Source organism: Emys orbicularis, chromosome 2, assembly GCF_028017835.1.
Source record: "Emys orbicularis isolate rEmyOrb1 chromosome 2, rEmyOrb1.hap1, whole genome shotgun sequence".
Lineage (NCBI taxonomy): Eukaryota > Metazoa > Chordata > Testudines > Emydidae > Emys > Emys orbicularis.
In genome coordinates, this window is record NC_088684.1 from 248,847,793 (window position 1) to 248,875,306 (window position 27,514).

The 27,514-nt window shown below is 44.4% G+C and overlaps 1 protein-coding gene across 1 annotated transcript in view; it reads left to right on the forward strand.

The window, feature by feature from the left end:
- Positions 1 to 27,514, forward strand: part of COL28A1 (collagen type XXVIII alpha 1 chain) — a 141,510-nt gene that overhangs the window by 98,020 nt on the left and 15,976 nt on the right. The window contains exons 25-31 of the mRNA XM_065398455.1: positions 6,516 to 6,584; positions 8,698 to 8,766; positions 16,780 to 16,848; positions 17,222 to 17,302; positions 17,394 to 17,429; positions 18,503 to 18,539; positions 21,231 to 21,779. Coding sequence (XP_065254527.1) covers positions 6,516 to 6,584; positions 8,698 to 8,766; positions 16,780 to 16,848; positions 17,222 to 17,302; positions 17,394 to 17,429; positions 18,503 to 18,539; positions 21,231 to 21,779 — 910 coding nt within the window. The remainder of the gene's footprint in view (positions 1 to 6,515; positions 6,585 to 8,697; positions 8,767 to 16,779; positions 16,849 to 17,221; positions 17,303 to 17,393; positions 17,430 to 18,502; positions 18,540 to 21,230; positions 21,780 to 27,514) is intronic.

A 27,514-nucleotide genomic window follows, 5' to 3' on the forward strand; every position in this document is an offset into this window, starting at 1 on the left:
TTGGGGTAGAGGTGTACTTTCCTGTTAAAGTTCTTTATTTGCATTACACAAGGCTTCTTTCTTGTTTGATGGGTTATTTAGTTACCGGGTCTATACAATGTAAATGTTTGCCATTATATTATAAAAGGATACAGATAAATGAAAACAATGCATGTAACGTAATTAGTTGTCATGATGTTTAAACACCAAATATATTCTTAAACAATTAACAATCATATTTATCTATACTAACACAGAAGTGAATTGGCCTGGGGCTTTGGCATGAGCTTGCACCTGCCAGCTGCCAGCATCACACATGTATAAATGGTTGCAGGATTGGGATCTAGAACAGCTCAGAAATTAGAACTAATTCATAGATTTCCACCTAATGCATAGAGATTCTGCAATGTTCACTGAAGGATTATCTATTTTTGCACGTAGTCACTTATGCCAGGTCATGTCACTTTATCAAAATGTGTGATAAATGGAAAATGTTCTACAGTAAACTTAAGTGTAACTTTAAATCTGTCAAAATTAAGTATTAAGATATAATCCATATTTTAACAAATCAAGTGTTAATTAATTGGAAATCTCCATAGAATGCTATTAAATACAAACGGGCCTCAGTGAATTAAGTGACAAAAGAATTTTGCAAAGGCAAGTAAATCAGCAACATTCTCAAACATTTATTGGAAACTTCAGGTGAGATTGGAATCATCATGTAAATTAGACACACCTTCCACATTTTTGTAGACTTATTCCATGTTTTTATATGAAACATTAGAATTGTGAGTTTGGGTCTGAGAATTACACTGATAAAAATGAGTTGTAATAAAGGTTGTCTTTTCAAATTATTAATTGACCAGGATCTCATACAATACAATCAGAGCCATGTGTTATAGAGGTTACAGACAAAAGCTTGGAATCTGAGATCAGTTCTCTTCAGGCAGACTTCCATTGAAGTCACAGAGGCTGCTTCTGAAGTTCAAGGACCCACCTATGCTATCTGAGTGTGGCCAAAATTTATAATGGAATTCAGTAGCAATGGGATACAGAATGTAGGAGCCTTGGTCCAAGCAAGCTGTATGGCAAAGAACCTTGAAGGAGTAGCTCTCTTTGCATTTCAAGCAATTAATTTAGGGCCAAATCCTGGTCACATCAAAGCCAGTAGCAAAACTTTTACCCAAGTTCCACGGGAGTATTATTGGTCCTTAACATACCACAGTGTAACACCGACAGACCCTGGTCGTCGGTGGGCAGGATGGAATCTGGGGCCTCTGGAGCTCAGTGCATGAGCCTCTACTGCATGAGCTAAAAGTTAGCTGGTCCTTAGCTAAGGCAGTAGAGCAGACTCATTAATCTCTAAGGCCTGGTCTACACTACGAGTTTAGGTCGAATTTAGCAGCGTTAAATCGAATTAAGCCTGGACACGTTCACACGGCTAAGTCCCTTTTTTCGACTTAAAGGGCCCTTTAAACCAGTTTCTTTACTCCACCTCCGACGAGGGGATTAGCGATAAAATCGGCCTTAGCGGGTCGGAATTGGGGTAGTGTGAACGGAATTCAACGTTATTGGCCTCCGGGAGCTATCCCACAGTGCTTCATTGTGACCGCTCTGAACAGCACTCTCAACTCAGATGCACTGACCAGGTAAACAGGAAAAGCCCCGCGAAAGTTTGAATTTCATTTCCTGTTTGCCCAGCGTGGAGAGCACAGGTGACCATGCAGAGCTCATCAGCACAGGTAACCGTGATGGAGTCCCAGGATCGCAAAAGAGCTCCATCATGGACCGAACGGGAGGTACGGGATCTGCTCACCATATGGGGAGATGAATCAGTGCTAGCTGAACTCCGTAGCAGTAAACGAAATGGCAAAATATTAGAAAAGGTCTCCAAGGCCATGAAGGACAGAGGCCACAACAGGGACGCACAGCAGTGCCGCGTGAAAATTAAGGAGCTAAGGCAAGCCTACCACAAAGCCAGAGAGGCAAAGGGAAGGTCTGGGGCAGAGCCGCAAACATGCCGCTTCTACGCGGAGCTGCATGCGATGCTAGGGGGTGCAGCCACCAGTACCCCAACCGTGTGCTTTGACTCCTTCAATGGAGAGAAACACAGGGAAGCAGGTTCGGGGTACGAGGAAGATGAGGATGAAGATAATGTAGATAGCTCACAGCAGCAAGGAAGCGGAGAAACCGGTTTCCCCAACAGCCAGGATATGTTTATCACCCTGGACCTGGAACAATTTTTATAGACGGTCAGATTTGAAATAAAACTTTGGCACAATGGACCTCCCACTTCATCCCCCGCCCCCCAAAAATGAGTACAAACAGTACACTAATCTCTACAATTAAAAAAAGCACACTTGCTTAACAAAAGAGACTCAGTCATAAAGTTGCATGCTAGTCAATCTGAAATGCCACTGAGTACGATTATATAAGAATGTTCCATACATCTGAATTGCAGCTCTGTTCTCCCTGCTTTCGGAGATGGTTCACATATGTGTACACTACAGAATAGAAATTTTGTATAACAGAGGCCTGATTCACATGAAAACAAAGTTGAAACATGTGGAATGCATTCAGTATAGACAGCACCAAATTTTCTATAACATAGACAGCAAGGGCATGGGAAGCTGGTACTTAATCACAAATGGATATAAATGCATTACTGCTAACTGAAGCAGTGGTTAAAGAAATTTATATCCTAGACAACCCAACATTAGAAAAAGGCAAACCACCACTCTCACTAAATAACAGAGGAAATGCCAAAACCACCAGTATAGTCCCTAGTGTATGAATGATGAAGCCAGAAGCAGTTGCAGGAAGAATATCATCCAGACCTTGGCCCCTGTGTCTCAGAAATAAATCCAGAAACGAGGAGACAGAATGTTTCCCCTCCTATGCACTCTCTTATTTCATTTTCACAACAATACTATTTAATCCACACAACCTCCTTCCCCCACCGGAACATTGTTTAAAAAATTCCAAACACAGGTAAAGTTGCTAAGTGATGTTTTACAACATATTACACAATCATTTACACAACCCAGGGAATCTTACCTGCTGCTCGCACAGAAAACAAATGCACTGCACTTATCAAATGTAAGGAATGGCTTTACAACTCAAACTGGTTCTAAGAAAGATGTTTATTTTTAAAAGGAGTGGGGGAGAAATTAATACACATCAATGTATTACAGCAGGGGTGGGAAAACTACGGCCCACGGGCCGCGTCCAGCCCATCAGGCCTTTTAATCTGACCCTGGAGCTCCCGCCGGGGAGCAGGGTTGGGGGCTTGCCCCATTCCGTACGTGCCGTGGCTCCATGCAGCTCCTGGAAGCCGGCTCTGGGCGGCGCTTACCTCAAGCAGCTCCCGGAAGCAGCGGCATGTCCCCCCTCTGGCTTCTACGCGTAGGGGCAGCCAGGTTTCTCCTCACGCTGCCCCCGCCCCAAGCGGCGGCTCTGCAGCTCCCATTGGCTGGGAACCATGGCCAATGGGAGCTGTAGGGGCAGTGGTGCCTGTGGACAGGGCAGCGCGCAGATCTGCGTGGCCACGCCTCCGCGTAAGAGCCGGAGGGGGGACATGCCGCTGCTTCCGGGAGCTGCTTGAGATAAGCGCCGCCCGGAGCCTGCACCCCTGACCTGCTGCTGTGCCCCAACTCCCTCCCCCAGCCCTGATCCCCCTCTCACCCTCTGAACTGCTCAGTCCCAGCCCAGAGCACCCTCCTGCACCCCAAACCCCTCATCCCCAGCCCCACCCGAGAACCTGCACCTCCAGCCGGAGCCCTCACCCCCTCCCACATCCCAACCCCCAGGGCCAGTCTGGAGCCCCCTCCCGCACCTTGAACTCCTCATTTCTGGCCCCAGCCAGAGCCCTCTCTTTCTCCCGCACCCCAACCTCCAATTTTGTGAGCATTCATGGCCCACCATACAATTTCCATAGCCAGATGTGTCCCTCAGGTCAAAAAGTTTGCCTACCCCTGTATTACAGCCATGAGTGTCTGACAGCTATAGTCCCTGATGTCATCATTTCCAGAGTCTGGGCTACATTATTCAGCCTACAGGAGGAGGAGGATGGTGGGGAATCATTCTGGAGTGAAATTTCATACATGTTCTGATGGTAGTTGTCATCTTTATAAAGTATATTTTAAAAATCAGCTTATTTTTTTCTTTAATTACAGGAGGGGGATAGATACATTGAAAACTTAATCTGCTTGTTTGTCAAATAATCATTTGTCTGGAGTTGAAAAAATGAATTAAAGACATATCTACTAGTAAATAGAGTACTAAATCTGTTCCAAATTCTAAATGTGAGAACCAGCGAGTGAGTCTTTCCACTGACTTCAGTGAGCTTGGATCAGGCCCTTAAAGAAAATTGAGGTTCTGTCAGAAAAATGCAAAAAAGCGAGAGAACACAAACAGGATCTTCTGACACCACCTGGAGGGTACGCTGTGAATTAAGAAATTGTAGGGGATATAGAACTGATTTTTACCAAATGTTCAGTAGCAAATGTAAACTATACTGTTGCATATCACATTCACCTATGATGCTTTTTCTCTGGAGGATTGTGGTCCTTGTATCTGCCTATATGAAGGATCATCTTTACCTGTACATTTCCTTGTTTGTATCATTTAAAGCAAACAAAGCCCATCCTTACCCTCCCTGCCCCCCGCAATGAGACTTTAAAGCTTTTCAGTGGAAAATTGGTAGTGTTCATTGTAGAGCTAATCATATTCATGTTAAAAAACTGCACTATATTGTGTGTGTGCTCAAAGTTATGGCATATATCCCCTACCCACCCAATTGCTTCCAGGAGTTACATATGTTCTGCAGCTCACAGTAGCCCAGAATCCCCCATAGCACTGTACATCACAAGGACTCCCCTGTCACCGCCATCTTGCCTCCCACGTTGCACCTCTGCCAAGATTTGGGAGGGGCCTTCAACATGGCAGCCTGTGGCCTGCACTAGAAGAATTTTCTTGCAGCCAGCTAAGGGATTATTGTGGTCTACAGGCTTGGGGGGGTGGAGGGGGAAGACAGGTGTGTGCGTGCAGATAGTCTATCCTATAATACTGTGTTGTACCCATTTGGGAACACATGCATAGCTCACCTATAGTTATGCCACTCACGGGTGATATGATGAACTTGAACTCAAACTCAGGCCAATAAGACCATCACATCACTTGCACTGAGGTTTCAAACATCCCAAAGTCCTTCAGATCTGGACTTTTGGTTCAGGCACATTTTAACATTTACAAACACACATATGTATCTCTGGCACTTGTTAGGGGTACACAAAACACTACCAGGAAATAGGAAATGGAGTATTATGACTACAGAAAGACAATCCATAATGAAGTAGTTTCCTACTAAAGATTGGATCTGGAGTATTTCAAATAGAACCAGTTGTTGAATTTTGGAGAGAGGAGTTTAATTATGGAAAATCACCAAGGAGACAAAGTAAAGCTAGAGAATGAAAACACTGTAAATTTGTTTTCCTCCTGTTTTAGCCAACTTGATGTCACACCCTCTTTCACCCATCTACTGATGATGATACATGGATTTGCAAGCCTCCTCTGTGAATCAGTGTAACATTGGTTATCCTAATGCAGGTGCTCCCTCTACAGGCCATGTCAACATTTTTTTTTTAAGCAAGTACATGTAGACTGAAATGTTCTCTCAGGGGTCGGCAACGTTTGGCACACGACTCACCAGGGTAAGCACCCTGGTGGGCCGGGCCAGTTTATTTACCTGCTGATGCGGCAGGTTCGGCCGATCGCGGCCCCCACTCACCCGCGCCGCTTCCACCAGTAAAAGAACCCCTTGCAAAAAGAAATGAGGGTATGCATAACAAGTTCAGCAATACTGTTAAAATAAATGGATGGTTTAATCTTCTATCTGAATGAAAACTGTTGATAAATGTATTTATTTCTCACAAAAGGTGTTGATTTGACAGCCCTGGATACTGAAGTCCTTTAATTTTAGAATAGGTACATCACAGACAGTATAAAAGTATAAATGTCTACAGCAACCCACCGGTGTGATTCAAGTCTGTCCTGCAGAGTTCCCGAGTAGGAGGCAAAAACTTAGTATAACCTTCTTCAAGCCTATTCATTCCTTTGTGACAGACAAAGCAGCAAATAAGTACCAGCTGTAATGGTGGTTTGGGTGGTATGGACCTTTGTCAGTTAGGAACTGAATTGAAACCAAGAAATTTTAGTTAAGATGTTGAACAGCTGTCATAGGATCTGTGTTTTAGCATATATAGTTTCTGACTCAAATCCCTGGTAATTTTTATGTACAATTATTCCCATTTTGTTTTTTTATCTTAAATGGAATTGTTAAGCATACACTTAGATTTATGTATGTTTTAAGATATCATATAAGCTGGATTGACTGTCTCATCCTTGATTTTTTCAGGAATGTATAATAAATACAATACAATAATCAAGTTCTAAATGAAAGAATGGTCACTACCTCAAGTATATCAGTTCATGAGTTAAGTTACTAGATGATAACTGATTTATGTCTCTCTTTTCAGGGAGAGCTTGGAGCAAGGGGACTGCCAGGACCTTCTGGGCCTAGGGGAATAGGAATATCTGGTCCAAAGGTTTGTCAGAATCCATTTTGTAGATTTGTGATCTTTATGGATGCTTGAGACCTGACATGACCTCACCTACACTGGTGTAACTTCTTTGACTACTGGATTTGCACTGGTATGACTGAGATCAGAATCATGCCTAAAAGATAAAGGCCCTGATCCTGTACCTATTTATGCATGTGATGAATCCCATTGAGTTCAATGGGACTACTCATATGATTAAAGTTAAGCACACATGCAGGTGTTTGTGAGATTGGGGCCTAAAATTGAATAGATAATCAAACCAATAAAGCCGCTAATTAAATTTAGTAACACAGACTGTGTTTGCTTCTGTTTATTTCTGTGCTGTTTCTTTTTAGGAGTTTCCTTTGAGGAGGCTTTTTTAAAGTGTGTATATATATATATATATATATATATATACACACCAGCAATTCTTGCCCAATTAAATCTAAACCCAAGTCATCACATTAATGAATAAAAGATATATTACCTCACCTACTTTCTCTCTCTAATATCCTGGGACCAACATGGCTACAACAACACGGCAAACTATATTTTAAAATAGTAATATATGGATTGAGAACAAAAATTACCAGCAAAAACTAGTGTCAGAAAATATACTACGTACACTAAACTTAATAAGGAGTAACAGAATTAAAAAATTGTTTTAAATGGAAAGAGGAAAATCATTTTATCTTAAGAATGTTGTGGCCCTGATTGAAGCATGTTCTACCCAAGTCTCAAAATAGTCTTTTCACCAACATGCTATATTTTATACAAACTCAAACTAAAAATAAATCTGTGTACAACCTTGCACATCTCTTGCCACAAACCACAGCAACTACTTTTCAGTGTTCGCTAACAGCTGGAAGATTCATGAGCTAAACAGCTGCATATAAAGATTCTTAAGACATCTGAGTTATGCAGCACTTCTAAATAGTATCTGCTGAATACTGGCACTTCACACAACATTGGAGATACTCCATTTACTGTATTGGAGAAACAACAAAATAGTAAGATGGACTAAGACAATTTGATTCTATGATTCTATGTATTGAGAGACCCCAGGGAAATAGGGAGAGAACAGCCCTTGTATTTCCTAAAGCACAAGGGCTGCAGTTCTTCCTGGCCCTTACATCTTTCTCCCCCACTGTGTAAGGACCAGGCAGAATGTGACTCTGAATCAGCATGCCCAGGCCCCACCAGATGTGTCACAATAGTGACTTTTGGCATACCTGGACATGTGACACACAGGGCCGGCTCCAGGCACCAGCTTAACAAGCAGGTGCTTGGGGCGGCCAAGGGAGAGGGGCGGCACCTGCGGCAATTCGGGGGCGGCAGGTCCCTTACTCCCTCTAGGAGCGAAGGACCTGCCGCTGAACTGCCGCCGCCTATCGCGGCTTTTTTTTTTTTTTTTCCTCCGTCAGAAATGCTGGAGCCGGCCCTGGTGACACACAACAGGTTAATGTGCACGACAGCGCACCCGTTGTGTTTACAGAGGATCTGATATCTCCACTGCTTTGCCCCTTGTGTATTCAGTTGCACATGGGTGTAGAACAAGCATACAATGCTACCCCATCAGAATGTTTTACATCCACTTTGTACAGTGGAAAATCAGGCTCAGCTTCATTGGTATAATTCATTCTTTAAAACTTTGGGATGAGTTATCCCCTTGGTTACCGTGGTGTATACAGGAGTAACTACTGAACTCAAGAACTACCTCAGTGTAAACAGTGTCAACCAGAGGAAAATCAGGGTCAGAATCTTAGGCCTGGTCTACACTGCTGCTTAAGTCGATGCAAATTATGTCACTCACGGATGTGAAAAAATCACCTCCTTGAGCGACGTAGCTTACATCGACCTAACCTGGGGTCTACACCACCCTATGTCAGAAGGAGACACTCTCCCACGGATTTAGCTTCCGCCTCTCGGGGAGGTGGAGTACTGAAGTCCACAGGAGAGCAGTGCCGATTTAGCATGCTAGTGTAGATAAGCCCTTACAGTTTTAAAATGCTTCTACTCTTATTTTTGCTTGTGGTAAATGTGTGTTGATTAAGAGTAATGTTAGTAATTGAGAGTCCTCAAACTAATTCTTCTCTTTTTGCTGCACAATTCTTAACAGGGAGCTGTGGGACAGAAGGGTTTGCCAGGTCCACCTGGCCCTCAAGGGGATAGCATACAAGGAAGCAAGGTAACCAAATTTAACATGATGTATAGCCAAGAATTCTCTATTTAAAATAGTCTTTTGCAGAGATTCCTTGTTTCTTTTTTGTTGTGCGTAAATTCAGTGTAGAGGGCAGTTTTAATGTAGCCAGTTAAATTAATCTCTGTGAATATTAGTTGTGAATTTAACCCCTAAGTTGATGGGTTGTTTATGAATTATTTACTTCAACTATTCACCTTTTGTTATTTGTGGTGTGTGATTGGTCACCTAAATTAATCTGAATTATGTCTGCTGTCCGATTAATACTTTTTAACCACGAAAAGTAAGTCTCAGTTTTACAAGATGCTATTTATTTATTTGGATTTGTAATACTCTATAATAAGAGGGTGTCCACAGGCCCCTGGACATGCGGGGCAAAAGGGGCAATTGCCCAGGGGCCTGGGTGATTTAAAAAGGCCCGGGAGCCCCTGGCCGCCGCCGTTGCAGCAGCGGCGGCCGGGCTCATCGGGCCCTTTTAAATCGCCCAGGTGGGCCACAGGGCACCTACGTGCGTAAGACCGCTCTAGGCTCCGCGGGCCTGTGTAGGCAGTCCCAGAAGTGACAGGGGCCCAGAATTTCTGTCGGCAGGCCTGGGTGTCCATTCATTGCTCTGAGCACCCTTTACCATATTTTAAAAATACACTGACAGACCTGTCATTTATCCCCAGATTAAATCAAATAACCCAGAGACATCATAAATATAACAGAAGTTAACCTGCCTCTGGCACAATCCCTCTCCCCGCTCCCGGTATCAAGCCCCAGCCATCACTTATGAGTGGGGGAGCAAAGTGAACCTTGTAATACACTTTGAGGGTTAACAACCTGGCTGCTATGAACAAAGGTAGGGAAGCAAGTTTTTAATGGCCAGGGCCTTAATGGAGAACACCACAAGTGCCAATCTTTATCTTCTAAATCAATGGGAGTACATACACGCTTAAGTGTATACTTAAATGCTTTGCTGTTTCAAAAATAGCATGTTCAGCATTTTGCAGGATTAAGCCCCAGTGACGAGGTGCACTGGCATAGCTGTGTTGAGAAATGCACCTTCTGTTCCCATTTGGCAATGGTTCCAGAATATATTATGTGGAATGTATCTGACTAAATCTTGTGGTTACAGTGGGTTTAGCTATAGCAAGGAGATTAGCCAAACCAAGTGGAAATGTTTCAGTGGTTGAAATGCATCTAAAATGCAGGAAAAATAATCTGCAGAATATATAGAGTATTTGTGCAAATCCACATTTTTTCAGTTACAGGAGAAAGAATCTGAGTGTGTTCCCTACTTCGGTAGCTAAAAGGTAGCCAAAACATTCTCTAGAGGAGTAGTCATGTATGTACACAACTTTAAATGTTGCCTCTATCCCATTGTGAGATAAATTCAAAACATGCAGTATTTTTGAGATGTGCGGTAATAGTTTTACTACTGAGGGTTTTTAAGGTGGTGACTATGATCCACTGAAAAACACATTTAATAATGTGGGCTATTGAAATAAGATTTTTGTCCTTGCATTTGAGACAATTACTATAATAATGTGGCTGAACATACACAGCTAGCCCTAGAATTTTGTAGAGTCCAGTGTGTTGTGTCAGGATGATTAGTGAATTATATAATCATTTAAATTACTAAAGTCTTTAATCTTTCTTTCTTAGCACTGTGGCACTTGTCTTGACACTCCAGTAACTGTTTTCTCCATCCATTGAAATCTGTCTTGGTGCCTCAGTGGTGCCAATCACTGATCTTTTTCAGAAGTACAGTGCCCATTTTTTGTTTGGGCAATAGCAAATTTCAACCTAAGAAGTTATTACTTATGTGGAACTCTGTGCTTGTAGAGAGAATGGAGCATAGGAGAAGAGATCAGTTACACAAATCTGATAAAAGTATAATAGGAAAGCCCTGTCAATGCTGCTGTTTTTGTGCAGAAGCCACTGTGTATCTTGCCCAAATCCACAATCAGTTCAGAGTCTAGATTTTATTTAAAGGTGCATTTATTGATCAATGCTCTAGCAGGAAGTTAGGGTCAGGGACCTGACAAACAGCATTATGGCACAAGCATAATTTGCTTTCTAGGTAAGAATAAATAGCCAATTTTTAGTTGAATTATAGTATGTGGGTCAAACTGGTAAATAACTGAATATTTTTAAATTAACAAAATGTGATCTTTATTGATGTTCACTGAAAGGTAAATCCTGCTTGCCTTATACATGTGAGAAGACCTATTCGTGTTAATGGCACTGCTTGCATGAGCAGGGTTTAAGAACATAAGAATGGCCATACTGGGTCAGACCAAAGGTCCATCTAGACCACTATCCTGTCTTCTGACAGTGGCCAATGCCAGATGCCCCAGAGGGAATGAACAGAACAGGTAATCAGCAAGTGATCCATCCCCTGTCGCCCATTCCCAGCATCTGGCAAACAGAGGCTAGGGATACCATCCTGGATAATAGCCAATGATGGACTTATCCTTCATGAACTTATCTAGTTCTTTTTTGAACTCTGTTAGTGTCTTGGGCTTCACAACATCCTCTGGCAAGGAGTTCCACAGGTTGACTGTGCATTGTGTTTGGCCTTATGTTCGGCATTCATAAGGAATGAAATTCACTATTTCTTGAACAAAGCCTCCTTGGATTTTGTATGGAGTACTAAACAGGGAATAGCTATCACTGGAGATTTTAAAGAGCAGGTTAGACAAACTCCTATCAGCAATGGTCTAGATAATGCTTAGTCCTGCCATGAGTGCAGCAAGGGACTGGAATAGATGACCTCAAAGTCCCTTCCAGTCCTATGATTCTATGATTGAATTCACCTGCTCAGTCTCTGGGTAGGGCACAGAGCTGAACTGCCACCCCTCCATAACCACTGTTGCAGCCTAGCAGATGGAATGATAGAAGAGCACTCTCTGTGACTCTTCAGTGGGGTCACAAGAACTGCATAAGTGCTGATCTTTCAATTTCTTCCCTGGCCCAGCTGCAATGACCTCCTCCACACCAGTCTATGTGGAGCCAGCACTGAAGCACCTCTCTGGCACGCTGGCAGTCTGGAGGCAAAACTGTGCAACCATGCCATGTGTACCTGTAACAGGGTGCAGGTGGGCCCCTCTATCTTCTGCCACTTCTGCGCCCATAAGCCAGCCAGAGACCTCTGCTTTGGTGCAATCACCCATGCTCTTTATTTACAGTAGAAGTTCCCACCACTTTGTAGCTACAGACAACGTCAGGCTTACAGCCTCCGGGACTGCTAGCTTCTTCAGCCAGCAGGGGAGAGCAGCCTTTAACTCCCTGGCTCCTCCCTTTCCTCTCCCCCTGGCTTCCTTCCTTCCTTCCTTCCTGTAGCCCCTGGCTAACGAGGCTGGCAGCTGTTCCCTGTTTAGGCCTGGGCTTACTCACCCAGCTCCAATTCCCCTTTCCTGATTGGAGCTGGCGTGACAGAGGGCTGGCTCAGGGTTTCCTACCCAGCACCCTGTCACATACCTCCCCCCCTTATGAACCACCAGGTTCGTCATTCCTCGGCCTCTCCACCCCCTTCCGGTGGGGTTCGTCTGGGTAAGCCTCTCCACCTCTTTTGGGCGATCACCAGCATCATCTCCTGGAGGTTCCTTCATCCCCCACCTGCAAAAAGTACACTGGTTGGGGGGTGGTGGTGGATGTCCCCATAGCTCTGCCGCCACCCACAGGTCCTCACACCAATCACACCCCAGCAGGCATCCCTTCTCCTTTATCCCCTTTTCTTCCGGTAGTGGGTCGAGGCCAATCCTGACCTCCTGCTGGACACCCCAGGTTCTCCCAAGCCACCAAGTGGGGTCCCTGTTTCTTCTCTTGGAGCTGCGTCATGGGGAGCTCCAGTTGCCCCTTTACTCCCTCTAAGGGGCTTGGGCTGGCCATCTCCCCTGCACCTCCTTTCCCTCGGTCTACCCTATCTGGGATCTGTTGTCTAGGGTTCTCATGTTCATTACTCTGAGAACCTGGCTCCTCTTCGTCCCTGGGGCTTCTCAGTCTAGGGGTCCATGCCTCCTTCTTTGGGGAACCTTTCCTTTTCCCTCTGGGGGGAGGGCCCCAGTCCATACCTAACACAACAGGGCATGGTAATCCCTCTACTACCCTGATCCGCTTCCATTTAAAGTTGCCCTGCACTTCTAGGGGTACCTGGACCACCGGGCAGTGTCTCCTGTCCCCGTAGGTACACTCCAGGGCCATCCATGCACCTGGAATTATCCAGTGCAGTTTTATCAGCCCCCTCTGGATGAGTGAGCAGGCTGAAGCTGTATCCTATGGGGTTTCCTCTCTGCCCTCACTGGGAAGGTGGACAGCCTCTACCCCCTTGTCCACCCTCCAGCATTAGTCCAGCCAAAAAATTCAGCCCACCCACATTCCATATCTGGGCAGTCCCCCTTTTTATGTCCTGGCCGCCCACACTGTCAGCAACCAATCATGCCAGCTCTACTAGGAGCCCCTCAGGGTTCCTCCTTCCTCTCGGGGCCTTTCCCAGGAAGGGGTTCCCTCAGCTTCTTCCCCAACTCTCGGTCTTTATAGGGTCAGCCCTCCCTTTGGGGAACGTCTGCCTCCGTGTACGCCTCGGTACTGCTGCATCAACCGTACTTGGCTGATGTTGTCTGACCCAGACTCATATATTCTCGGAGAGACTCTGTAGCAATTGTTCTAGGATGAGGGCATCCATTATCTCCCCCACCGTTTGCATCTCAGGCCTCAGCCAGCAGGTGGCCCCATCCATCAGTCTCTGAGCAAGTGCCAGAGGCCAAACAGCCCCCATCCATCAGGCCGACTGGAACTTTTGGCTGTATTTCTCCACGAACAGGCCCACCTGGTCTAGGATGGCCGCTCTCACCATCTCATAATTCCTGGCCTGTTCCTCACTCAAGGCTATGTAGGCCACTTGAGCTTCTCCCACCAGATAGGGAGCCAGCCATAGGGCCCAGGTGGCCCTATCCCATCCGGCACCCATGGCTACCCGCTCGAACATACCAAGTAAGGCATCAGAGTCACCTGTCAACCCCATTTTACAGAGTCCCAAGCCTGGTGGCCAGGTGCCATCCCTTACTGCGGGACTCACCATTCGTTGCAGGAGTTGCTGCTGAATGTTGGCCTGCTCTCTTATAAAGTCCTCTAGGCTTTTCTGCTGTTCTGCCTGCCAGGTTAGCAAGGCCTATCTCTCAGCCTGGTGGGACAGCTGGAAGCCTTGCAGGGCCTTCTGCATCTGCTCCTGCTGTTTTACGAGCCATTGCAGGGTCTCCTCCATCCCCAGACCACCAACCACATCCATTGGCTCAGGCTCCCGGACAAACCCCCATATGTAACAGGGCACAGGTGGGCCCCTCTATCATCTGCCATTTCTGCACCCACAAGCCAGCCAGAGACTCTGCTTTGGTGCAATCACCTGTGCTCTTTATTTACAGTAGAAGTTCCCACAAACTTGTAGCCACAGCAGGGCCAGCTCTGGGTTTTTTGCCACCCCAAGCAAAAAATTTGCTGCCCCAAGAGTGCAACTGCCCAAGCCCCCCCAAAAATGGCCAGAATGCCACCCCTGGAATTGTGCCGGCCCAAGCACGTGCTTGCCTTGCTGGTGCCTAGAGCCGGTTCTGAGCTACAGACAGCATCAGGCTTGCAGCCTCTAGGACTGCTAGCTTCTGTAGTCAGCAGGGGAGAGCACCCTCTGGCTCCCCAACTGCTCCCTTTCCTCTCCCCTCTGACTTCCTGCCTGCCAGCCTTTATGTAGCCCCTGGCTAACGAGGCCAGCAGCTGTTCCCCGTTTGCCACTTAGGCCTGGGCTTACTCAGCCAGCTCCAATACCCCTTTCCTGATTGGAGCTGGCATGACAGAGGGCTCGCTCCGGGTTTCCTAGCCATCACCCTGTCACAGTACCCCTCTTCACATTGGGCTTAAGTGGTGTAAATGGCTTCAACATATGAATGGAAATAGCCGCATTTCACATAGCCAGCTTTATCTTACACCTGTCATTCTCTTGTCATTAGTCATGCTACAAACTCACCCTTCTGTCCTTTTACTATGTACATTATATCACTTTGCACTGGCTTATTCCATTTTACCAACATGTAACTTCCAGTGCCATTTATGTCCTCTCTTAATTGATCCTTCTGTTTAACACACTCATGCTGCAAGTAAATCCCTCTACTATCATTTTAGTAATTTTCATAGGTCCTTATTTCCTTCTCTGCTGTCTTTTGCTTCCCTTGTCTGAGGCTACAGGAAGAGAGCCTTACGGAAGCAGAGTCTTGCCTCAGACATTTCCATTTTCAAACCAGTCATACTTTAGCAGGAGCACACACAAACAAAACTTTGAAATGGGGTAAAGTGAAACATAAATAACTTTTCTGCATCTGCTTCAAGCCTTGTGCTTATGTTCTCATGGGAAAATGTCAGACGTATATATGTGATTTTCATTTCATAACATGTTCCATCCACATTTTAGTATCATTCTAAACCAATCTAATATTTTAGCTAGCTGTCAGTAAAACTAAAGAGCTGTGACTGCTGTCTGCAGTAATTAACATTGATAAAGAGTGGCCATTGACTGGGCCACATTGCATCAATATTCCTTTTGCTTTCTTTTTATTAAAAAATGACAAAAATGTAAAATATCATATTTCTGTTTACTCTAAAGCCCTGATCAGATTACCTCCTCCCCCCCCAGAATGTTTGATCTACAAAAGAACAGGAACGGAGGCCTGGTATGGAATCCTGGTCCCATTGAAATCAATGGGAAAACTCTCATTGACTTCACTGGGGTTAAGATTGCACTTCAGGGGTCCACAGCATTACTTCAGGTTTATGTTAGTGCAATTCCATATCTCAGCTGGGAATCGCAACCTAGAATGGCCTCAGGCTGTCCCAGCACTTATTTTTCCCTGTCACTTTAAAAAAAATGACTGCTACAACCCAGAAACTGGGGAAAGGTGGTAGAGAACACTTTGTGTGACTTAAGGGCTAGTCTACACTAGAAGCGCTACCATGGTGCAGCTGCACCAATGTAGCGCGTCTGGTGAAGACGCTCTAGCCAATGGGAGAGAGCTCTCCCATCGACTTAATTTCTCCACCCCCGTGAGAGGCAGTAGCTACGTTGGTGGGAGAGCTTTGACGTAGCGCTGTCTACACCAGCGCTTAGATTGGTATCACTTACATCACTCAGGGGTGTGGATTATTCACTGTGCTTATGCAGCCTGCGCTGAAACCTGTGCTGCTGTGGCCACACTGCTAATTTTAACCATGCTAGTGTGGTTACGTCTACTTATGCTGCAGTCACACTTCAGAGTGCAGTGTAGATATACCCTAACAGATCTGACTCTTCATTAGGCCTTAAAGGTATTGTACACTGTAGTAGCACTCCCTGTGGCTGTGGAAGAAGTGTTTTAAGGTAGACAAATTACTTCCTTTCTGTGGGGCTTCACTATAGAGACATCTGTTTATCATTCCTTTGGGCTTTGTAAATGCACATTACCGTTATGTAACACTTGTGACTGCTTAAGGCTGCTTAGCTGAGTTGTGGGGTTGTTCTGCCTTTAGTATGATGTCTCAGTCAAAAAATACTAACATTCCTGTATTAAAAGGAACAGAAAGGTTTGTGAACCTCTATCAATGTAATGGATTTTCTGTACATTCAGGAAGTCCACATGTAGCTAAAAATTACTGTTTTTAATGTCCAGTTTCCATGGTGGCAGTTATATTGAATACAGTGCCACTATCACAAAGCATTTTATAAAACTATATACATACAGCAGGGCAACTGGTGCACCATACACCAACCCCTGTTTTACAAAAAAGTATTGTGGGATCTTTAGTGTATGGATGGAATCTCCAAATCCAAACCCATTAGTTATTACTGCTACTTAAGAGCAGCACTTTTGAATTGTTGGTTTCATTACATAATGCAAAGACTTCGGCTTTCTCTATGACACAGAATGTTACTACATGAATGTATCTTTTCCATAACTTAATATCACTTTTAGTTGAATTTACTCTCCATGTTGTATTCAGGGAGAACAAGGACTTCCAGGTTTACCAGGACCTAGGGGTTCAGAGGGATATGGGCTCCCTGGCTCAAAGGTAAATCCTAGCCTATGTGTTAATAAAGGATTTTTTTTCTTATTAGATGTGCCTGGTTTTATGCAGATAAACAAAAGACCAGCACTACTTTAAAGAGAGCTTGCAGTCTAAGGACTTAATACCTGCAAACACTTAGGGCACGTCTACACTATGAAACTATGTTAGGTTGACATACAGCCACCACAGTAATTACTGCAGTGGTTCACGTACAAACTGCCCATTGACCAGTAGTCTCAAATGCACAGATAGAGCTCTTCCATGGGTTGGTATGGAAGACATGTGCTAGTACAAAGAAAACAAAAACTGGGGAAGCACAGTTCCAATTATGTGTCTCTAGCACTTCACTACTTTTTCCTCTGCTGTATTCTATTAGGGAGATTATGGGGAGAAAGGTGATCCAGGAAAGAAAGGTGACAAAGGAGATATTGGAGAACCAGGACCTGCAGGACCAACGGTAAAATGTCTTTTTTACATTATTTAATTTTACAGAATGGAAATGAGACAAACTAGCATTTATTAATTGATCTCATTCTACAAATTCTTAGGGGTTTGTGGGAAGAAAAGGTGAACCTGGTCTTACTGTAAGTATGTACATTAATTGATTTATGACAGTCAAGAATTTACCCGTTGCAAAAACTGTGCATGTTTTGTTAATTTGAATAAATTCTGATCCTGCTGCTTCAGAGTTTGACTAAGTTATTATAAATTGGGCTGATCTGGAATTCAGAGACACACTGACAGGACATTAGCAATACATTTGGAAGAAGAACACAAATTCCACCGGAGATGATCATCTTATTGGTGGAATTTGTGTCATAGACAGGTTCTGCTGTGTTGTTGTCATTCTTGTTGCTGGTTGGAGTGGTGGAAATACTTTGCTAACTATACCACTTCCTGAAGAATCTACACAGGCCAAACATGGAGCGTTTCAAAACCCTTTCATGTGATAGACTGAAGCAGGCATTGTTCTGCATGCAATTTGCTGAGAATGCACAATATGGGTGGATATAAATGCATATGGGAATGACTGGGGCATGTAGTAATGACCTTTCTATTGTCTAGACCACATAGTTTTGTTTCAGACATCCAAACAAGTTATTTTAGGATAATAAAATAATGGACCATGTGTCTCTGAGATAACCACATAGAGTAAACTGCATTATCTTTGCAAGGTTTTCTTTTTAAATGTGCATTAAAGGACTTAATACCCGAGATGTGAACAACAGGTTACAACTCTTGAGACCTATGATTAGTGTCAAGAGCAATTTATTGTAAATACTTTGGGCCACATATTATGTAGATTTTTAAGAACAGCTAACTGACTTCAACTGAAGAAGTGGGGTTTTATGCCCATGAAAGCTTATGCCCAAATAAATCTGTTAGTCTTTAAGGTGCCACTGGACTCCTCGTTGACTTCAACTAGGAGTACTATTTAGAAGCTGATGGCATGATATAGCCGCCTGTCAGCTGGTGACATTTATGAGTTCCAGTCACTTTATAATTGTCCCTAAGTGCAATATAATTTGCTCTGTAAAATAGCAGAACTGCAAAAATGGTACAGCAGGTTTTGGATATGCAGTAGCAGCTCAGACAAAAGAAAAACATGCCCTAGGATTAGAATAAACGTAACACATTAATGAATACTCTCTTTCAGAAAGAAGAAATTATCAGACTTATCATGGAAATATGTGGTAAGATCTATGTTATAGAAAAGAAATAACAAGTTTTAATAAAAAACAATAAAACTACCATGGTTAAAATGATACAAGTAAAGCCTGCTACTCCACATGTTAGTGAGGAAGGATCTCTGTCATAATGGAACACATGTACAGTGTCAGCAGTAAAACATCTTTAAATAAGATGTTACAGAAAATAAGTGAAGTTGGGTAGAGCCTATGATTTTCAGCTGAAAAGTAAGCACATCATATGGGCTAGCAAGAGGAATTCTGCAAATCAAAAGGAAATCCAGCAGAGCTCACAGTGGAAGTATAATCCAGCCAGAAACTGTATCATATGTCCCTAGACACTATCTCAGCAATGTAAAAAGGGTTCCAGGGGCAGACACCAGCTGAAGAAGTCCTGAAAGCATAGCCACACTGCCAGAGAAGGGGTGGGGGGGGGGGAGAAGGGGAAGAAGAGAAGAGGAAGGAGGGAACACCAGGGGCCAGGCCTTCTGCATATCTCTGGGATCTGCAGGGTTTGTCGGCAAGCCATGCAGAATGTTCCGCAAGTGGCCACGAACCTGCTCTCTGCACAGAGTTACTGGAAGGATAACCTCACTGAGATGTCTTCCCTTAACTCTGTACTACACACTGTCTGCAGAAGAGGTGACTGGGCCTAGAGTTTGGGCACATTGCCTTTACAGACTGTGCAAACCTGGGAAATCTGAGGACAAAAACCACAGTTACATGTCTTTTTTTAAAGGTTTCAGAAATTATTAACTAAACTGTCAGAAAAAAATGTTAAGATTTCAGTTACTAAATTGTGTGCTTTAAGGGAGATAGAACTTAAAAATATAAAAGCAAAATGCAGTAAAGAACATTTCTGTTGTTTATTAATTTACTTTGAAATTATTAATAGCTACACTGAAAGTTATTAAATTGATAAAGTTATGGATACTTTGTTTCCTATGTAGGTAATAGTGCTTAGTTCTCTGAAAACATCTGCTCAATGTGCAGTGGCAATCAAAAAAGCTAACAATGTTAGGAACTATTAGAAAAGGGATAGATAATACTATATGGAGATATACCTGTCTCATAGAACTAGAAGGGACCCTGAAAGATCATTGAGTCCAGCCCCCTGCCTTCACTAGCTGGACCAAGTACTGATTTTTGCCCCAGATCCCTAAGTGGCCCCCTCAAGGATTGAACTCACAACCCTGGGTTTAGCAGGCCAATGCTCAAACCACTGAGCTATCCCTCCCCCCGTCTTTTAATAAGACAAAAAACATCATAATGCTATTATGTATTAATTGATCTTTGACTATTAGCGGTAAATATGTGGCCAATGGCCTGTGATGGGACACTAGATAGGGTGGGATCTGAGTTACTACAGAGAATTCTTTCCTGGTTGTCTGGCTGGTGAGTCCTGCCCACATGCTCAGGGTTTAGCTGATCGGCATATTTGGGGTCGGGAAGGAATTTTCCTCGAGGGCAGATTGGCAGAGGCCCTGGGGGGTTTTCACCTTCCTGTGCAGTGTGGGGCACGGGTCACTTGCTGGAGGATTCTCTGCACCTTGAAGTCCTTAAACCACAAGTTGAGGACTTCAATAGCTCAGACATAGGTCAGGGGTTTGTTACAGGAGTGGGTGGGTGAGATTCTGTGGCCTGCGTTGTGCAGGAGATCAGACTAGAAGATCATAATGGTCCCTTCTGACCTTAAAGTCTGTGAGTCTATATAAATCCATGGTACTCCCACATCTTGAATACTGCATGCGGTTCTGGTTGCCCCATCTCAAAAATATATATTAGAATTGGAAAAGGTACAGAGCAGGGCCACAAAAATGATTAGGGGTATCAAACAGCTTCCATATGAAGAGAGATTAAGAAGACTGGGACTGTTCATCTTAGAAAAGAGATGACTAAGAAGGGATATGATAGAGGTCTATACAAATCGAGAAAGTGAATAGGAAAGTGTTATTTACCCCTGTACATAACACAAGAACCAGGGGTCACCCAATGAAATTAATAGGCAGTAGGTTTTAAATAAACATAAGGAAGTACTTCTTCACACAACACACAGTCAACCTGTGGAAATCATTGCCAGGGGATGTTGTGAAGGGCAACAGAATAACTGGGTTCAAAAAAGAATTAGATAAATTCTTGGAGGATAGGTTTATCAATGGCTATTAGCCAAGATGGTCAGGAACACAAATCCATGCTCTTAGTACCACTAAATCTCTGTTTGCCAGAAGCTGGGAGTGGATGACAGGGGATGGATCACTTGATAATTGCCTTGTTCTGTTCATTGCCTCTGAAGCATCTGGCACTGGCCACTGTCAGAAGACAGGTTACTGGACTAAGTGGACTATTGGTCTGACCCAGTATAGCCATTCTTATGTTCTAATAAATATTTAGTAGTTGTTGGTAAATAAACAAAATGTAACCAAAGAAAAAGAGCACCTTCATTATAAAAATGTAGAGACAGATAAATTAAAATTTGGGAAGTCAGAATCTTCTACCCATTTCTTTCCATTCTGTATCTGGCCTACCATTTGCTATGAAAAAAAATCTCAGTAACTGTAGATTACTTTAGTTTTCTGTTTTCAGAAAAGTCACCTTGACTTGGGTGACTGAGAATCTGATATATATTTTTTCAGTTGCATTCATTGTGTAATCGAAAGGAAGTTTCTCATAAAATGTCAAAAATTGTTAATATTTTAGGCTGTGGCGTCAAATGTAAAGAAACTCCACTGGAACTTGTATTTGTGATTGACAGCTCAGAAAGCGTTGGACCAGACAACTTCAGAATTGTCAAAGATTTTGTGAAAACACTCATTGACAGGGTAACGGTCAACCAAGGTACAGCCCGCATTGGCATTATCAACTTCAGCCACAAAGTAGAGCTGGTATCGACTCTGCAGCAGTACACGAGCAAAGATAAGGTGAAACTTGCTGTTGATAATATGCAGTACCTAGGGGAAGGCACTTACACAGCTGCAGCTATCAGCAAAGCCATTGAGATATTTCAGGTTGCACGACAAGGGGTAAGAAAAGTGGCTATTGTAATAACAGATGGACAAGCTGATACTCGTGATCAAAGCCTGGATGTCGTGAGGAATGCGCATGCCATCAACATTGAGATATTTGTAATTGGAGTGGTTCAAAAGACTGATCCTAACATTCAGGAGTTTCTGGAAGAATTGCAACTCATTGCTACAGACCCTGACAGTGAACATGTCTACCAGATAGATGACTTCATCACACTCCCAGGTAAGAGAAACTACCTCTTTAACAGGAACCATGAAAATAGTGCATTGCATGGAATTAGGCCTTTGACATAGCAACTGAAGCCAGTCAGTATAGTTCTGTGGCAAAGTAGCTTGCCTCTTACCTTCAGATGCAACTCATTCCTCAGTTTCCCTCACTCGCTGTGTAATTTAGTCCTCTAGCCAAATCAAATCTTCATGCCTTCCAGGGTAAATGAAAGTCCAGTACAAACAATGAGAGTTCCCACAGCCATTCTTTATCCAGTTTCTTTTGTTCTGTGGGTTACCAGCCCTCCATTGAAGGCTTCTGTCAATTTTTCCCCAGAATGCCTCAGTGCTGGGTCAAAGTTCCATTGTCTGTGAAGTCTTCTGTCCTTCGTGCAGGACAGTGAAGAGGATTTCTCCTCACCTTTGCATTCTGTCTGTCTGTCTGTCTCTCTGGGCCACTAATCTCCCTCAAGGTCTGTCAATCCTTCCCTCTTTTTCACAGTTTCACATAGAGCTATAATGGAGCTTATGACATTTCCCAACCTCTCCTCCCCATAGACACCACCATAAAGTACTCCTTCCAGTCTCTCCACCCCATAGATCCATCAGTTTCAAGGCCAGGAGGGGCCACTGTGATCATCTAGACTGACCTCCTGCATAACACAGGTCATAGAACTTCCCCCAAATAATTCCTAGAACATTTCTTTTAGAAAAACATCCAATCTTGATTTAAAAATGGCCAGTGATGGAGAATCCACCAGGACCCTGAGTAAATTGTTCCAATGATTAATTACCCATACTGTTAAAAAATTACAACTTATTTCCAGTCTGAATTTGTCTAATTTCTACTTTCTGCCATTGGATTGTATTATACCTTTCACTGATAGACTGAAGAGTTCATTTATCAAATATTTCTTCCCCATGTAGGTACTTAGAGATAAGGCTATGTTTTAGTCATGGGTATTTTTAGTAAAAGTCATGGACTGGTCACGGGCAGTAAACAAAAATTCATGGCCCGTGACCTGTCCATGACTTTTACTGAAAATACCCGTGACTAAAACTTGGGCGGGGGGGCTGCGGGTGCTTGGGGGGGCAGTCTGGGGCACTGTGGGGGCTGGAGGAGGTGGCCCAGAGGACCCTGCTGGTGGGGGGGGGTTGGACAGCATGGCCCGGGACCCACGCTGGTGCTGGGGGGAGGCGGTGCACGGCCAGGACCCCTGCTGTTGCTGGTGGGGGGAGGGTTCGCGGGGTTGGCAGGGGCTCCCACCTGGCTCTGTGTCCCTGCAGCAAAGGGGTGCAGGGGTCAGGGGTCTTGGTGTGCTGCTCCCACCACAAACGTTTCTGAAGCATTTCCAAAGTTCGCAGTATATCTAAGGCCTCTGGCAGTCTTAGGGCATTCAGATCAAATAGATAAGCATCTTGTTAGACAGGACATCAAGGAAGTGTTTATTTGGCAGGGAAGCCCTCTGGCCTGGGGGCTTTCCCCACTTTCATATTCTTAATCTTCTCAATTAACTTGTCCTCTGCTAGAGGCACATCAAGGTTTCTATGCTGGACTGCAGTCATTTGCTGTAGTGTAATATTTTTGAAAAATTGATCCAAAGCATCTGTGGAGGCGTTTATGTCCAATTGGTACTGATCTTTATAGAAATTAAAGAACACTTCATTAATCTTCAGGTGATGTACATAGTTTACCATGTGTATCATGGATGGCTGTGATTCTACATGCAGAGGTCTTTTGTCTTAGGCCAGTGGTTTTCAAAGTGACGGTTGCAATCCAGTACTGGGTTGTGGAATGTAAGGCACTGGGTTGTGGCAGCTCTGGTCAGCACCGCTGACCAGGCTGTTAAAAGTCCCATTGGCAGTGCTGCCCGGCTAAGGCAGGCTAGTCCCTACCTGTTCTGACACCGCGCTGCAACCTGGAAGCTGCTGGCAGCAGGTCCGGCTCCTAGGCGGGGGGGGGGGGGGGGAAGGGGGCACAGGGCTCCACGCACTGCCCCTGCCCTGAACACCAGCTCTGCACTACCATTGGCTGGGAACTGGCCAATGGGAGCTGGGGCGGCAGCGCCTGTGAGCAAGAGCCGCGCGGAGCCGCTTGCTTACTTCTGCCTAGGAGCTGGACCTGCTGCTGGCCGCTTCTGGGGCACAGCATAGTCCATGGTGCCAGGACAGGCAGGAAGCTTGCCATAGCACCCCTGCGAACAGGGGCTGCTAACAGGGAGTTTCGCAAGGGAGTTCTCCAGGTGAAGGAGGAGCAAATACAGGACCCTTGGGGTAAGTGACTGTCTGTAGTGTGTGTTTGTTTGTGTTTGGGGGTTACTTGCTGCGTGCTGAGCTTGTGTTTGTCAGTCTGTTTGTTTGGTTGTTTGAAGGACCGTGTGCTGTGGCTGGCAGTTGGAAGCTGTGAGCTTCAAAGGAAGGTTTGAAGGCTAGAAGCCTCTGGTAATTGGCTGAGCCTTAATCAGTGGGCGGGGCATTCACCCAGACCAGGGCTTTATAAAGCAGTGCACAAGCGACCAGGGGCTGCTAACAGGGAGTTTCGCAAGGGAGTTTAGAAGGGGAGCAGGAAGGGAGCGCGGGTCCCTTGCCGGTTCTATCTTATACCCTTTATTCCCCTTAAAATCTATAAACCAAACTACATTCAAAACTTCTTGCTTTAAACAACCCCTTCATTAACTAGGAGACAATGCAGGCAGAAGCCCAGCTGCAGAGTGGGGGCTATCCAGTTTATTGCACTGAGTGTAGCATGTATGATTACCTGCCCTGTGGGCGGGTGGCGTATGTGTGCATTCGGTGCAAGGAGCTCCTGGCCCTCAGAGACCACGTACGGACTTTGGAGGCAAGGGTGGCGGAACTGGAGGAGCTAAGGGAGGCAGAGATGTTGATGAGGCTTTCCGGGACACTGTAGAATTGTCCCACCTCCGGTCAGACAGCCCCTGTGCTGTTGAGGAGGATGAAAGGCCCAGGGAAGCAGAGCAGTCAACGGGAACAGAGGGAAACCTTCCCATAGTTGGGACCCTCCTTCCAGATGGTGCTGGGGTTGCCTCTCACACTGAGGTTACCTCTCCAGGGGAGGGAACTCCAGTTGCTAGGAAAAGGCAGGTATTAGTATTGGGAGATTCGATCATTAGAAACGTAGATAGCTGGGTTTGTGATGACCAGGAGAACCGTATGGTGACTTGCCTGCCTGGTGCGAAGGTTGCGAATCTCTCGAGGCATCTAGACAGCCTTATGTGTAGTGCTGGGGAGGAGCCGGTGGTCGTGGTACATGTAGGTACCAATGACATAGGGAAGGGTAGGAGAGATGTCCTGGAGGCCACATTTAGGCTGCTAGGGAAGAGACTGAAATCCAGGACCTCTATGGTGGCATTCTCCGAAATGCTCCCAGTTCCACGCGCAGGGCCAGGTAGGCAGGCAGAGCTTCAGAGTCTCAATGCGTGGATGAGAGGATGGTGTAGAGAGGAGGGGTTTACATTCATTAGGAACTGGGGAAACTTCTGGAATGGGGGGAGCCTATACAGGAAGGATGGGCTCCACCTAAACCAAGGTGGAACCAGACTGCTGGCACTAAACATTAAAAAGGTTGTAGAGCAGTTTTTAAACTAGGAGCTGGGGGAAAGCCGACTGCTGCAGAGGAGCATGTGGATCGGACAGAGATTTCTCTTAGGGGAGAGTCTAATGATAGAGAATCTCCAGGTTATAGTCAGGAGCAGAGGATGGAAGAGGATAAAGTAGGGGCCAGATCAGATGATAAACATTCACATAAAAAAGAATCTGACACATCAGAAAAGGGCAGACAGATAAACAGTGACAAGTTTTTTAAGTGCTTGTACACAAACTCTAGAAGTCTAAATAATAAGATGGCTGAACTAGAGTGCCTTGTGATAAAGGAGGATATTGATATAATAGGCATCACAGAAACCTAGTGGACTGAGAGCAATCAATGGGACACAATCATTCCGGGGTACAAAATATATCGGAAGGACAGAACAGGTCATGCGGGGGGGGAGTGGCACTATATGTGAAAGAAAATGTACAGTCAAATGAAGTAAAAATCTTAAGCAAATCCGCATGTTCCATAGAATCTCTATGGATAGAAATTTCATGCTCTAATAAGAATATAGCATTAGGGATCTATTATCGACCACCTGACCAGGACGGTGATAGTGATGATGAAATGCTAAGGGAAATTAGAGAGGCTATCAAAATTAAGAACTCAATAATAGTGGGGGATTTCAATTATCCCCATATTGACTGGGAACATTTCACTTCAGGACGAAATGCAGAGATAAAATTTCTCGATACTTTAAATGACTGCTTCATGGAGCAGCTGGTACGGGAACCCACAAGGGGAGAGGCAACTCTAAATTTAGTCCTGAGTGGAGCGCAGGAGCTGGTCCAAGAGGTAACTATAGCAGGACCGCTTGGAAATAGTGACCATAATACAATAGCATTCAACATCCCTGTGGTGGGAAGAACATCTCAACAACCCAACACTGTGGCATTTAATTTCAAAAGGGGGAACTATGCAAAAATGAGGGGGTTAGTTAAACAGAAGTTAAAAGGTACAGTGACTAAAGTGAAATCCCTGCAAGCTGCATGGGCGCTTTTTAAAGACACCATAATAGAGGCCCAACTTCAATGTATACCCCAAATTAAGAAACAGAGTAAAAGAACTAAAAAAAAGCCACCGTAGCTTAACAACCATGTAAAAGAAGCAGTGAGAGATAAAAAGACTTCCTTTAAAAAGTGGAAGTCAAATCCTAGTGAGGCAAATAGAAAGGAGCATAAACACTGCCAAATTAAGTGCAAGAATGTAATGAGAAAAGCCAAAGAGGAGTTTGAAGAACGGCTAGCCAAAAACTCCAAAGGTAATAACAAAATGTTTTTTAAGTACATCAGAAGCAGGAAGCCTGCTAAGCAACCAGCGGGGCCCCTTGATGATCGAGATACAAAAGGAGCGCTTAAAGACGATAAAGTCATTGCGGAGAAACTAAATGGATTCTTTGTTTCAGTCTTCACGGCTGAGGATGTTAGGGAGATTCCCAAACCTGAGCTGGCTTTTGTAGGTGACAAATCTGAGGAACTGTCACGGATTGAAGTGTCACGAGAGGAGGTTTTGGAATTAATTGATAAACTTAACATTAACAAGTCACCGGGACCAGATGGCATTCACCCAAGAGTTCTGAAAGAACTCAAATGTGAAGTTGCGGAACTGTTAACTAAGGTTTGTAACCGGTCCTTTAAATCAGCTTCTGTACCCAATGACTGGAAGTTAGCTAATGTAACGCCAATATTTAAAAAGGGCTCTAGAGGTGATCCCGGCAATTACAGACCGGTAAGTCTAACGTCTGTACCGGGCAAATTAGTCGAAACAATAGTTAAGAATAAAATTGTCCGACACAAAGAAAAACATAAACTGTTGAGCAATAGTCAACTTGGTTTCTGTAAAGGGAAATCGTGTCTTACTAATCTATTAGAATTCTTTGAAGGGGTCAACAAACATGTGGACAAGGGGGATCCAGTGGACATAGTGTACTTAGATTTCCAGAAAGCCTTTGACAAGGTCCCTCACCAAAGGCTCTTATGTAAATTAAGCTGCCATGGGATAAAAGGGAAGGTCCTTTCATGGATTGAGAACTGGTTAAAAGACAGGGAACAAAGGGTAGGAATTAATCGTAAATTCTCAGAATGGAGAGGGGTAACTAGTGGTGTTCCCCAAGGGTCAGTCCTCGGACCGATCCTATTCAA